The sequence below is a fragment of the Scleropages formosus genome, chromosome 25, assembly GCF_900964775.1.
Source record: "Scleropages formosus chromosome 25, fSclFor1.1, whole genome shotgun sequence".
Taxonomy (NCBI): domain Eukaryota; kingdom Metazoa; phylum Chordata; class Actinopteri; order Osteoglossiformes; family Osteoglossidae; genus Scleropages; species Scleropages formosus.
This window is the reverse complement of record NC_041830.1, coordinates 13,062,291-13,075,427: the sequence shown is the minus strand read 5'-3', so window position 1 is coordinate 13,075,427 and position 13,137 is coordinate 13,062,291. Positions and strand designations below refer to the sequence as shown.

Below are 13,137 nucleotides of genomic sequence, written 5' to 3'. Positions count from 1 at the left end.
AATTTAAACCCCGGTACACTTGGACATGATGCCCATTTGTGTGATGCACTCTGGGGTCAGAGTGTGGTCTCATTTCCTCACATTGATCAAGATGCTTGTAAGTTCACTGCAACTGTAGTGGTAAAAGACACTGGGGGGTGGTGTAAGGAGGATGGTGGAAAGGCAAGCTGGTGAGTGGGGGGTGTTGCTTGTCCTTAAGTGTCAGGAATCGACAAAAGCAGAACATCTAATTCTAAACTCCCCATATGTGACACCCTACTTGTTGCACCACCAACCGAGATGCTTTAGGGACCTTCACCTGCCCTCTTAAGCTGTTCCGCAATCATGTCTACCCTGCCGTCTCCACGGCCAGATGACAACCTTGTCTCCATGACGACATGCTGCGTTTAGTCTCTGGTCCGGGGAGGTCTGCTGCTTCCTGGGTCATCATCCTCTCTCCCCCCCCGTTGCTTGTGATGCAGATGATGATTTGAACGGGGGGAAAAAAAAGAAACGGCACGAGCAATTACGCCCCCGCAGCTCAGGATCATCGTTAAAGGCTTAATCACCTGGAAATGTGTTTGTGCTTTGTGAAGGACCAGGAGGCTCCAGCTGATTAATGTATGCAAATGCTTGCGCGCACATCCCAGGTTACAGGCACGTCGGGCGATGCGGGGGAAGAGTGGAGATGTTCTCCAGGTTTGGAATAAGGAATGAAGAGCCACCTGCAACATCTCCATGGCTAAATTTACCAAAGGAAAAAACAGCGTTGGGTTATGTCTCCTCACGTCAGGATTGGAGTTGCTTGAGCTGAGTGAACTCAGTGGAGGAGCTGATTTTGGAAATTTGGTTTCGCTCTGGATGGAGATCCTGGCTTCGATGGTGTGAAGCTCCTTGGGCTGCATTTACACCATCTGAATACAATGCAGCATCAGTCTATTAAAAAAAAAAATCTGAATTATGTGTCATATTTAAGACCATGCACACTGTCATTAGGTGCAGAATGCAGCAACGTGTGTGTTCATGTTACGCAGGAGTCATTAAGAGCTCAAGTAGCTGTGCTGTTAAACACCCGCCATGAGACCACCGTCCGTAGATGATGTGTGAGGTGATGATCCCCGGTTGTGCCATGCATCCTACTGGACTATGATCAATATTTAAGGACGGTCATTTTATGCGCCAGTGGTCACCTGCCAGGTGACAGGGATAGGTCAGTTAACAAAGTGATCTTTGTGTAATTACCGCCATAGTGTGCGTCAGGGCCATGTAAATGTGCGTGTCCATACCACCGTCTCCCTTCTATGTGTGGCGTACCCCATGTTGCAAATAGTCCCCTTAAGGTGTGTTCGCCACCGATCGAGCCGGGGTGGACGTTAGACGCGTTTCCTATTACCACGTTCAACCGCAGTGCCCATTTTGCGTGACTCCCAGGTGCACTGTGTGTTAAATCTTCAAGAAAGGCGACCAGCCCTGATCTGCCCCTCACTCCGGAGCTGTAAAAACCCCGTTTCTCCTGTGTTATTGACTGGCATGATGAGCTGCTTTGATGAGAATGAAAGGTGACAGTCTGAGAAGTCCCCCCCCCACCACCCCCCACCCTAGGTCTTGTATCATAGCGAGGCAGCAACTCTGTAGGGGTCCGCCACCAAGGGACACCCTTTAGGAAGTGAGCTGCAGAAGCGCAGCCGGGCCCACCGCTGGGCGCACCCCGAGTAGCTCCCACGGTCCTCTTCGTTTCAGTTCTGACAGCTTCGGCGGAAGGCGATCAGAGCCGTCGGAAAGGTCGCATCGTATGAGGATCAGTGGCGGCAGCGTGGCGTGTCACCGAGGACGGCTGCGGGCTGTCAGTCCTTTGCAGGCCGTCGGCGGTGAGCGGGGCGCACAGCGGGCAGCGGTTCCTTCCTGCAGAGAGTGCGAATGACACGTCCTCTCAGTGTGTTTTTGTGTGTGATTTTATTCCTACTTCTTCATTTTTATTTATTTAGGAGGTGCCTTCTCATTGATCTTGCTGTACATGCCAGGCCCCTGAAACCCTGTTTTATTTGTTCCTCTTTCGACAGCATCCCTGACAGCTTTGGGAGGGGAAAAAAATAACAGAAAAGTATTTAATTAAAGGCCTAGGCTGGCTGTGCCTGTACTCAGCAATTACTTTGACTTCTTAGGAGGGCTTAGAAGACTTACGAGCCCTTTCCACAATGCATTTTTATATGTGCATTATAACAGCAGGGAGGAGCTGAGCTGAGCTACAAAGGATTGCTGATGATTTTTAGATTTTTGTTCTGTTACATTTTTTGCATTTCTCACGTACAGGCTGCGAAGTTCAGAAGAGGTTCATTTTCCGAGTTTCGGAAAGCTCGGAATAGCGGCCGTCGGTCGTCACGTTAACCTCCGTGGGCTGCGCTCGAGACGGTTTTTGTTCGCTGCTCGACGGGTTTGTTCCTGGCTTTTGTCGTCTGAATTGCACGCTCCGGCTTTTCTTTGTGTGCGTTTCCCCAGCAGCTGCAGTGTGGAGCGGGTCCTGTGTCAGTGAAGGTCAGGGCCCATCGCTGACACCCGCCAGGTGTGGAAATGACCCAGGGATTAAAACAAATAACTCAAGAAGTCTTTGCACACATGCAATTGCGGGGAAACTGCTGAAGTGAAAAATCCCACCTGATATTTCAGTGTGCATTCAGGTCAAACAAATATTGTAATGTTGTTAATTAATTGAGCTGAGTTGGCCAAATTCAGTCAAAAAGTTTGTTTTCACTCTAAGCAATATACAGCGATTTACCCATTTTTACACCCGGGTAATTCCTACTGTATCAGTTCAGGGCAAGTACCTCGATCAAGGGCACTGCAGCAGGAGGTGGGATTCAAACCTGCACCCTTTGATTGCAAGGCTGCAACACTAACCCCTATACCAGCTGCACTGTGCCACCACGTTGTGTTTGGGGGCACTGGCAGCGGATCGTTCCGGAAGGTTCTAGAGCCACCCGTCGTCTAAGGGAAGATACTTTTTTACATTTGGTTACCTGTGAATTTTGGTCAAATTTCTCACTCGGACAACGTCGTTCTCTGAAAGGAAGCTAACAGAGGAAATGGCTCTTCACATAGCACTTAATTTTTATCTGTGCAAGAGTCACTTAAATGGCATCCCTGGTTTCAGAGGCAATTCAGTAATATCTGTAGTGGAAAATGTGTCAAAGCCAAGGCTACCCCTTGGTTTGCTATTTCAAGATATAACTTTAGGACTGTGGTGTTTTTCTGTTTGTACAATTGGGGCCCTTTGTGTTCCTGTTTTCCACTCAAGTGTTATGTCAAGAGCACTTGGAATAATGTCAATGGAGGAATTATGTCAGTCACGTAAACAGTGCGGTAACGTCCTTCTGTCTTTGGGGTTTTTTTTTTTTTGGGTCACATAAATTTTTCTTTATTTATTTATTTTTTTTAAGCAAATCCAAACAGCATCATTAGGGCTTGTCATTGCGCAGCTTTTGTTTTGTTTTTCTGTGGTGACTGCAAAGCTGAGGTGCAGCGGCGTTGAGGACAGCCAATCAGGTCTGACGAGAGGCGGAGCTCCTGCATCCCATTGGCCGGGTGCCGCGGCAACGAAGCGGGGACGGTTTTAATAAAGTTTCTTCACCTGGAAATGCAGCTTCCCCATTGGTTGAGAATGATTTGGCGGGAAAGATTCAGTCAAACGCATTGTCAGTTTTTGGGTGAAACTGGGGATTGTACAGGAAATGATTATTGAAGTAAATTTTGTTGCAAATCAGTCGTTGCATTTTTAATCATCCGTTCAGTGAATTCATTAACTCATAAATCTGAAAATTAATTTTATTCAGTTATTTTATTCTGCTACTGATGGTGTAGCTTTACCAGTAGAGGGAATTATACAACCATCAGGATTTTTCCTGGATAGATGTTTTCACGTCTTGTAAATGATGCCACTTCCTGTCCAGTCACTGGTAATATGGATAACCAAGATAAACGTCCTATGTTTGTTGTCCTGGCAGAGCGCGCCATCGCCAGGCACGAGGTGCGGGAGATCGAGCAGCGCCATACTCTGGACGGCTCCAGAGAGATGCCGCTCGACGAGAGTGAAGATGTGGTCGTTATCTACAACCGTGTTCCCAAGACGGCGAGCACGTCCTTCACCAACCTCGCCTACGACCTCTGTGGCAAGAACAAGTACCACGTCCTGCACATCAACACCACCAAGAACAACCCGGTGATGTCGTTGCAGGACCAGGTGAGGGTGTCTTTCCTTTCTGTGCTTCCTAGTTTTCTAATGAGTGAAAGCCCAGCTGCTTTGCATTAACTCCGCCCCTTCAAATTAGCGCTGCCCATTCGGTCACGTCTGTTTAGTTTAATGCCGAGCTACTGTCCTGTCAGAAAGGTCCCATCAGCGGAGCTGTCATCGCTATGATTGACAGGCATTGGTCCAGGGAGGTTGTGCCTTCCTGCCCCCAACCTCAGTGAGGGTGAATTCTGTCCCAGTGGCCCAAGTTGGTCCTTCTAATGAGCTGTCCCTCCGCATCACAGTGAAAATTTGCTGCTACCTGTCTTGTGGCCTGTCATCCATAATGCATGTGGGGTGATCAGCATGCGCCCGTCGCCCCCACCGGTTGCCACAGCAAACTCCTCGCGGTAAAACAAATGTGAAGGTGAATACAGCTGGAGGGTAAGATTGAAGTGGGAAGACAGTCTGGCACATTCTGACATCAGAGGCCTAAAGGGGAACTGACTTTTTTCCATGTCCATTTGGCTTGTATGTAAGTGCTGCATTTAAATCTTTTTTTTTTTCTTTTCTTTTTTTCTTTTTTACATTTCCTCCATACAGCGTAAACATACAATTAACCGCACTTTGAAGGAGCATTAATGAACTGGGTTTACGTAACGAAAGGAAGTTCACGCGAATGGGATTCTGGGAACTTCTCACGCTGCCCACTCATTGCTCCAACTGAGACCTACATCTTTAGGCACACCCTAATAACTTTCTCCTTTTTCATTTTTTTTAATAATTAAATATCCCTACAGCAGTAAGTGGCTCTGGTTTTAGAGTCTATATGCGAGTGTGATGCTGTCGGACCTTCGTCTGTGTCTCTTTGTATTGCTCTGGCTGTGGCCGAACGCCTCCCACTCAGTCGTCTGTGGAGTGAGCGCGTGAGCGAGCGTACCCTAGCAACGGCGGTCCATCTCCATGTGTGGCACCCCCGCCTCCCCCCCCCCCCCAGTCAACACAGCTGCACGACGCTCCCGCTCTCCACACCTCCCGGTGGGGTACAGATCCGGTGGGTGTCAGGGGGTGGGGGCCTGGCGGGGACCCTTCCAGGAGCTGATGTGCCACTCTCTCCTTCATAGGTGCGATTTGTGAGGAACGTGACGTCCTGGAGGGAGATGAAGCCTGCGTTTTACCACGGACACGTGTCCTTCCTCGACTTCTCCAAGTGAGCGCCGTTGATCAGAGTGTTTCACGGACATCGTTGTTTCAGTGTCTGGCTGCCCGTGGTAGCGGCGTGTGCCTATGCGCTGAAACGTATGTTTGGTTTGCTGCTGCGGCTTCTCTAGACTGACAGCAGGACTCGGTATTATTCATGTTGATCTGCCTTGGTATTCCGGACAAGGGAAACACATTGGTATTCTGCGGCGCGCCACACAATAACAGACCTGTGTCCCAGTTGGATAGATTCAAAATGGGCAGTGCTGGTGTTGCCCCCTAATGGCAGACAGAAGCACTGCATCCACTTATAAACATACTTTTGTTGCCATAAAACATTATTATTGTTGTTTGTTTATTAATTGTAGTTGTTTTTTTAGCTGATGGCTTAGTCTAAAATGGAATACTATACTATGCTGCTGAGAATTACTTTTACTTATTACATTTATAGAGCTGGGTAATTTTTTTTTCACTCTTTCACTTCAGGGTAAGTATGTTTATCTAGGGTATTAAAGTTGGAACTGGGATTTGAACCCGGGTGCTTGGATTGCATAGCAGTGTCCCTAGGGTGAAACGGCTTCAAAACTTTTTCCCCACGTCTATAGAGTTAAAGATGATCCTTATCCATTTTCCGTGCGGTATGTGTGCACTTATAAAACCATGGCGACTGGTGAAAAAAATCCCCACATGAAGGTGCTTCTTTGGAAAGGAACATTTTTCCCAGATGAGAAAGACAGAAATACCATATTTCTGCGGTAATGTGACAGTTTTCGAAATTAGGCCCACCACCATTGCATTAGAGGATTCTTCTAATCAAAGCAAAATTTTATGACAGTTTTTTACATCAGGTCAGTTTTGTCAAGGGTGCAGTAGCTGTTCCCTTCTGCAGGGATTACTAAATCTGCGCTCCTCTGGTCGCCGGTCTGGTTCCGCTCTCGATAGACTTCCTGCTAAATGATGACTGACGGGGTCACTGGCCCCTCCCACTCCAGGTTTGGCGTCAAGAGAAAGCCCATCTACATCAACGTGATCCGGGACCCCATCGAGCGCCTGGTGTCCTATTACTACTTCCTGCGCTTCGGGGACGATTACAGACCGGGCCTGAGGAGAAGGAAACAGGGTGACAAGAAGGTAATCCGTATCCATTGTTCAGCTGCTGGTAGGGTGTGTGTTTCCGACCCCCACGTGGAGCGTCAGAGTCAGGTGTCCTTGTGCGTTGACCTGGCACCTCTGTGCATGCTGTGTTCCAGACTTTCGACGAGTGCGTGTCGGCGGGCGGCTCCGACTGCGCCGCAGAGAAGCTCTGGCTCCAGATCCCGTTCTTCTGCGGGCACTACTCCGAGTGCTGGTGAGTGCTGGTCTCCAGTCTCCGGGGTGCTGCGACACCTTTCGGGTTCTACATCAAATGGGAAGAGGCAAGGAGTTTGACAGGAGATGCACCTGCGGCCCATCTGATCCGCTGAATAAATTGAATTGGCGCTGCTGCGGCTGGAAGCATGATGCAGTGTAGTGGGTTCAAGGCCTCGCTCACTGATCTAAGGGTGTGCGATGGTGCAGCTGAGATGACTGCCAGTCATCGCTGATGCTGCAAGTGTCCCATCGCATCGTGAACCTGATGACTCCGCCCCTTTTGTTAGGAATGTGGGCAGCCGCTGGGCCCTGGAGCAGGCCAAGTACAACCTGGTGAACGAGTACCTGCTGGTGGGTGTGACGGAGGAGCTGGAGGATTTCGTCATGATCCTCGAGGCGGCGCTGCCACGTTACTTCCGCGGTGCCACGGAACTCTACCGCACTGGTATGCTGTCGGGTGGGGGGTCATTCCCCAGTTAACCCCCTCTTACCCCTAACTGCCCCCTCAGTGTCCTCTCTCAGACAATGTGCATCCACTCTGGGGCAGCAGGTACAGCAGTGTTGCTTAAGATCCTTGGTTCAAATCCCTTGATCGGGATATCCTGAATTGAAACGGTAAGAATATTCTGCTGTATACATAATTTACTCATTTGGCTGATGTTTTTCTCCAAAGCGACTTATTCACCTCCAGCTGGGTAATTTTATTGGAGTAGTTTTTAGGGTAAGTACCTTACCCAAGAGTACTACAGCTGGAGGTGACTCGAACCTGTGACCTTTGGGTCCAAAGCAGAGCAGCAGCTCTATCCATTACGCTATCAGCTGTCCCTTGCATAAATGGGTAGATGATTGTGAAGTTGATCTTCTGTCATTGTAAATTTCTTTGGACAAATGAATGGGCAGAATAACAGTTAATAATAAATACAATTTATTATCAGTTAATAATAATGTAATTAATTTACATTTATTCACGTGCCAGACACTTCTCTCCAAAGGGCCCTAGAACTATTTACCTATGACTTCCATGTCCAAAAGCACAAGCTCTCATCACTGCACTTCCTGCTGCCAATAAAATCCACCCCCTCCATTGCCTCCTCCTCTCTATAGCTGTGAAAGTTCTTAATTCTCTTCTATTGACTGTAATTCACTTTTTTAACGTGCTTTAATTTCTTTGTATAACTTCAGTCCACAGTAATTTGCAGAGTTATATTGTTACTTCGTAATTGTTTTTGTGTGCACTGTTATTAGGCTGTACTTGACGTGCATCATTGCATGTTTTAGACAAACGTATTATTATTATTAATGTAAGCATTTTATTGCTGTCACCTCACGCCTCTTGCTGTAACTGCTCAACGGCACCTGTTTCTAGGGAAGAAGTCCCACCTGAGGAAGACGAGCGAGAAGAAGCCGCCCACCAAGGAGTCTATCGCCAAGCTCCAGCAGTCGGACATCTGGAAGATGGAGAGCGAATTCTACGAGTTCGCGCTGGAGCAGTTCCAGTTTGTGCGTGCCCATGCCGTGAGGGAGAAGGACGGCGAGCTCTACATCCTGGCCCAAAACTTCTTCTACGAGAAGATCTACCCCAAAATGAACTAGAGCCGTGGGCAGGGGGAACTGGATCTTAGGTGTGTGCTAGGTCTCAGCCCCACCTTCCCAACGGGAAGGACACTGACTACGGGACGGGACCGAGACGGGCGGCTCGGCGGGGTTCCTCTCCGTACCGACCCCCAGTAGCCCAGGGGCCAGGAGCCACCCCCCCATTCGACTGCCGGCTGTTTCCCTAACCCCCATTTCTCTAGCGCTCTAGTGAACGCGGCTGTAGGATCTCACTGCCACCTGAAGGGGGCGGTGTGTGGAACTCCTGTAACGAGTTGAGGGTCCGCGCTGCGACCTGCTGTTTCTCTTTGTTTTTCCTCGCCACTTTGGGGTGAAAGGTCGCAGCAGTGGCATCCTCCAAGGACACACAGGCAGGGTGCGAGGTCACAGCCCATGCCGCCGTGTTAATATCTCGCCTCCATATTTTTTTTTTTTTTTTTTTACACCAATATGGTTTTTGTCACCTCACCAGGGATATTCTTTTTACTTTGTTTTCCCCATTTGTTGTCGTTTTCATTTTGATTTTATTTTGTCTTAATAATTGGTTGGTTTGATTGCGTTTATAGGAGAGGAAGCAGTGGATCGAGGGAAAAGACGACACTCAATCTGAAATCATACCAACTTTGGCACCACTGGAGAATTTTTCTTTTTTTCTCTTTCTCCCTAATCCTCTCATGAAAAATGATACAGCAGTAGATAATCAGGAACACAACTAAAACAATCCCATGCTTATTGAGTGGGTGACTGACATTATTTAGCAGGGTGATGCTGGAGGAGGCCTCCCGTTCTCACATCTGTGCTATTGTACATTTACTGGACTGTTTTTGTTTGTTTCGTTAGTTTTTTTCCTGCATCTTGTACACTTTTACCCTTAGATGTATTTTTGCTAGGTGCTTTGTAAAGTGTTTACAAGCGTTGTATCTAGAACGAAAGGGGAAAAAGATTAAATTGAACCTACCGCTGTAAATATTGCTTATTTTATGTATTTGGACCAAATGGTTATATATAAAAGGAATAGGGGTTCAAGAATATTCAGTTTTGTGCTGTACTGTATATGAGGCGAAATGTTTCTGACTGTTTGTACTTCATGAATCACTTTGTTGAACATTTCGGAGGAAACTCAACGCTGCCCCTATTGTTGACCGGTTTACATGCATTTTTCTTTCGGTTTTTTGCCATTGGCTGAGCTAACCATGTGTTCTCTTTGTTGTCCCACAACTTTCAATTTCGAAAGTATTGTTTTTTTTCTCGATGTAAGAGGCCACTGCATACCCATGATCCTCAGGACGTTGCCTTGTTTTTCATAATCACGTCTCGAGCGGCACTCCTTACAGGAGAGATGAGTTTGCAGATGTTGCTGCTTTGATGGGTCTGGCCTCTCGTAGCTCACATATTTCGAGCCATAAATAGCGGTCCGTTGTGTTTCTTTCCTTTCTTTTTTCTTTGTGATTCTTAATTTTTTGTTGTTTTTCTTTTAAAGCTAATCTAGTTTCCTTGATGATTTTGTTTTTGTGGCTAAGTTACCTTTCTTTCGCGATGAAGGGGGAATTTTTTTTTTTTTTTTGCAGTTTGAACAAAAACTATGACTGCACCACACGTGTGTTTCAGGGCTACAATCAAAACGATGAGTACAAGACAATAAAAACAGACACGCAACAGAGAATAAGTACACACAGTTTAGCTGTTGTGGGTTTAGTTCGGCTCTTTCAGTGCAGCATGTTACTGAAGCGCACAGTAGAAGCTGGGGATTGGGGCTACTGCTGTCCCTGAAGCCTGCTGGTAAGACACACACACACACACACACACACACACACACACACACACATATATACATACATACACACACACCGAGGTTTTCCAGGCAAAACAGGCTGAAAAACCATAAATATTTCCTACAGGAAAACGATATGTACATTGATTTGCTCCACTAAATTAGGTTGACCGGTTAGTTGCGGAAGGTGTTTTGTTGTTTTCCTATGTTTTATGTATGCGTTTTATACATTAGTTACTTTTATGGAAGATAAATGACACAATGCGAAGGTACTTTAAGAAATGGTACAGTTGGCTCCCTGTTTAATCCTGCTATGTTTGACACAATATGGAACAATAGAGAATAATAACTAATATGGGCCATCCCTTTTAAGGTCTCTTACTATTATTGTTGTTGTTGTTGTTCTTGCAGTCTCTTAAGAGGGGCTATATATATAAAACGGTACAACAGCAGGAATCAGGAACATCTCTGAGACAAGTACAGGTCCAGTATGCTTCTTCTGGTGTTTTCCCTTCATACCATCATAAATTCACCAATCAGTGTTTGTGTGTTTGGGACCCACGAGGAGTCTTTCTGATGACTTTTACCCCTGTACTTTAGAATCACCTGGCTGCGTGGCCCACCCAGGCCACAGCAGGCATCGAATGTGTCCATTCGCAGTGCATCGTGGGTGGGGTGGAGGGTTCAGCAAAGCGCGAGCCACCCGATAGTGCCTTCATCGCAGCCGTCAGTGAGGCTCGGGACCCCCGTGTGCAGGTCGTCCCCCTTTCCCATCAGGTTCCGCTCCACCTGTCTGACTGCCAGACCCTCCCACTGTTAGTTTATCTCCTCTGAAAGTCTTCATTCTGTTTTTGGTTGCCTGAAACTGTTTTAAATACATACCAAACTGAAATGAGTGTCTTGGCCTCATTTTCTTACACCAATGTCTAATTTTTCTGTATTATGAAATACTGAAAATGATCTTTACTGCTGTTCAGCGCCTTGTTTTCCGGTTTTGGGTTTGATAAATGAATTTATGTGTCTTACTCTCCTTTTATAATGCTAAAGTGTCCGTTTCACTGGGCAGCAGGTTGTAATTTACCATGTCCGAACAGGTTTTACCTTCTTTTCTCCAAAAATGTGTTCTTGTCATCTCAATGCTGCCCCCTACAGGTCACAGGGGGGAAGGAGGGGTGTGTGTCAGGAACTAACACAGCATCTTCACACTCTTGCTTTTGCCTCCGGCAGGTCAAGAATGGTGAAGCTGAAAATTTGAACTTTGCATAAGGTCTAATCGGTCCGCGAGTGTAAACAATAATTCCTACTTTACCGCGTTTCCGTTTCCTCTAGGAAGACAGAAGGCCTTGGATCTCAGATTAGTTATTCATGTATCTGGCATGGTACTCCACAGCAAGACACAGTGTTAGGGTTGTACTCTGCTACTTCCGCTGATTAGTATACTTCATACGTGGCTGAATTTTACCGTATCAATTCAGGGTAAGTACCTTGATAAAGGCAAGTGCAGAGGGAGCAGCAAGCTGAACTCTTGTTCAGTTGTAAGGCATCATTTCTAGCCGCTATGCCACCTGGTGGTCAAGACTGCTGCTGCTACAGGGATTGCAAAATTTTTTTTTTTTTTTAATTTATGTGCTTAATTTCCTGAAACCGGGGGGTGGGCCTCTCTGGAGTCTCAGGCTGGTTGAGGGAAGGACACACTCCAGTCTTCCTCTTGCAGCTGTAGACTTCCCAAGTTCCTCTCCAAGTAACACATACCATTAAGCATCGTTCTGCGTGAGTGATCTTGGCGGAGGTTGCTGCCCCACCACCCCCAATGCTGCAATTGGATAACTTTGCGTATTCTCCCTCTAGTTATTAAGGGTCAGATTACTCCCTGCAGTAGATTCCACATAATTCATTTACTGTCCAGCAGCTTCATCTAGTTCGAGGAACTGCCTCTACAAAATAAAAAAAAAAAAAAAAAATAAAAAAAACAAAAGAGAAAAAAACACTACAAAGCACAAACTCAATTATCTTCTAGCCAGAGGCGTATTTCAGCGTCGCTCCATTAATGAGCCCGATTCAGGCTAATAATTACCTCCTCTCAATTAAAAAGAAGAGTCCACTCCATATTGATTCGGATCGATGAGCTTCAAGGTTAATTGAGAAGTGTGGAAAAATTCCAGCATCGCAGGCCTCCATCTGTCTGCACTTTAGCTTGATTTTTCTTTTTCTTTTTTTTCCTGTTGTTTGTTTACATGTTGGAGGGCTGGTGTTCAGAGTCGAACGTGTCTTTCCTTGCAGGCAAAATCAGGATCAACAGCTGCAAGCTTTCTTTAATTCACAATTTAAAAAAAAATATGAATGGTGTTCTAAATTAAGAAACAAATATTTAAAACTTAAACAAATTTGGTGTATATTTGAATGACTAATTCCCTGACCAAGTGCAACTGTACATGGGACTAGAACACGTGCCGTGCTCTGGACGAGCACAATTTTCCCAGTTAGTTTCGACTGACATTCAGTGGGTTCTCCTCTAGAGGGCGCTGTTGTACCAGCAGTTTCCTTTGCACCCAGAACCCTGCTTGGCTTACTCTCTGAGTAGCTGGGACTAATTAAAATCATCCCACTTGTGTCTGCGTGACACAAAATTAAACAAATGATCTCGAATGCTCATTAAGAATACAAATTACACCATTAGGTGCTGCATGCTCGACGCTTTTGGAACCAACGTGGCTATATATAGTTTTGAGTCCCGGTAAGAGAAATACACATCCCGTGTGTCCAGGATGCTTGAATAGGGACAATTCACAGAAGGTAACCTGAAGGGCCCCAGCATCGCTCAAGGACAAGAGTGTATGGTACTAATGATGCTGCTGGTGGAAATGGACAGGCTGGTGTGTTGGCCTGTCTCTCCCTCTCCCTCTGTGCAGCTCCGTGGGACAGATGGAGGCCAATAAAAGAAAAGTATAAATCCTGTGTCCGCGGTGCTAAAAGTCCGAAAAATAAGAAAATATTCCGTGCTGTTCTTTCTGCGATGCTCCGT

The 13,137-nt window shown here is 46.5% G+C and overlaps 1 protein-coding gene across 1 annotated transcript in view; it reads left to right on the top strand.

Annotated features, from left to right (window-relative positions):
• Positions 1–10,988, top strand: part of hs2st1a (heparan sulfate 2-O-sulfotransferase 1a) — a 62,337-nt gene extending 51,349 nt beyond the window's left edge. The window contains exons 2-7 of the mRNA XM_018731412.2: positions 3,978–4,213; positions 5,326–5,411; positions 6,394–6,532; positions 6,652–6,749; positions 7,039–7,196; positions 8,118–10,988. Of these exons, the coding sequence (XP_018586928.1) occupies positions 3,978–4,213; positions 5,326–5,411; positions 6,394–6,532; positions 6,652–6,749; positions 7,039–7,196; positions 8,118–8,344 (944 nt within the window). The 3' untranslated portion in view covers positions 8,345–10,988. The remainder of the gene's footprint in view (positions 1–3,977; positions 4,214–5,325; positions 5,412–6,393; positions 6,533–6,651; positions 6,750–7,038; positions 7,197–8,117) is intronic.
• Positions 10,989–13,137: the final 2,149 nt, after the last annotated feature.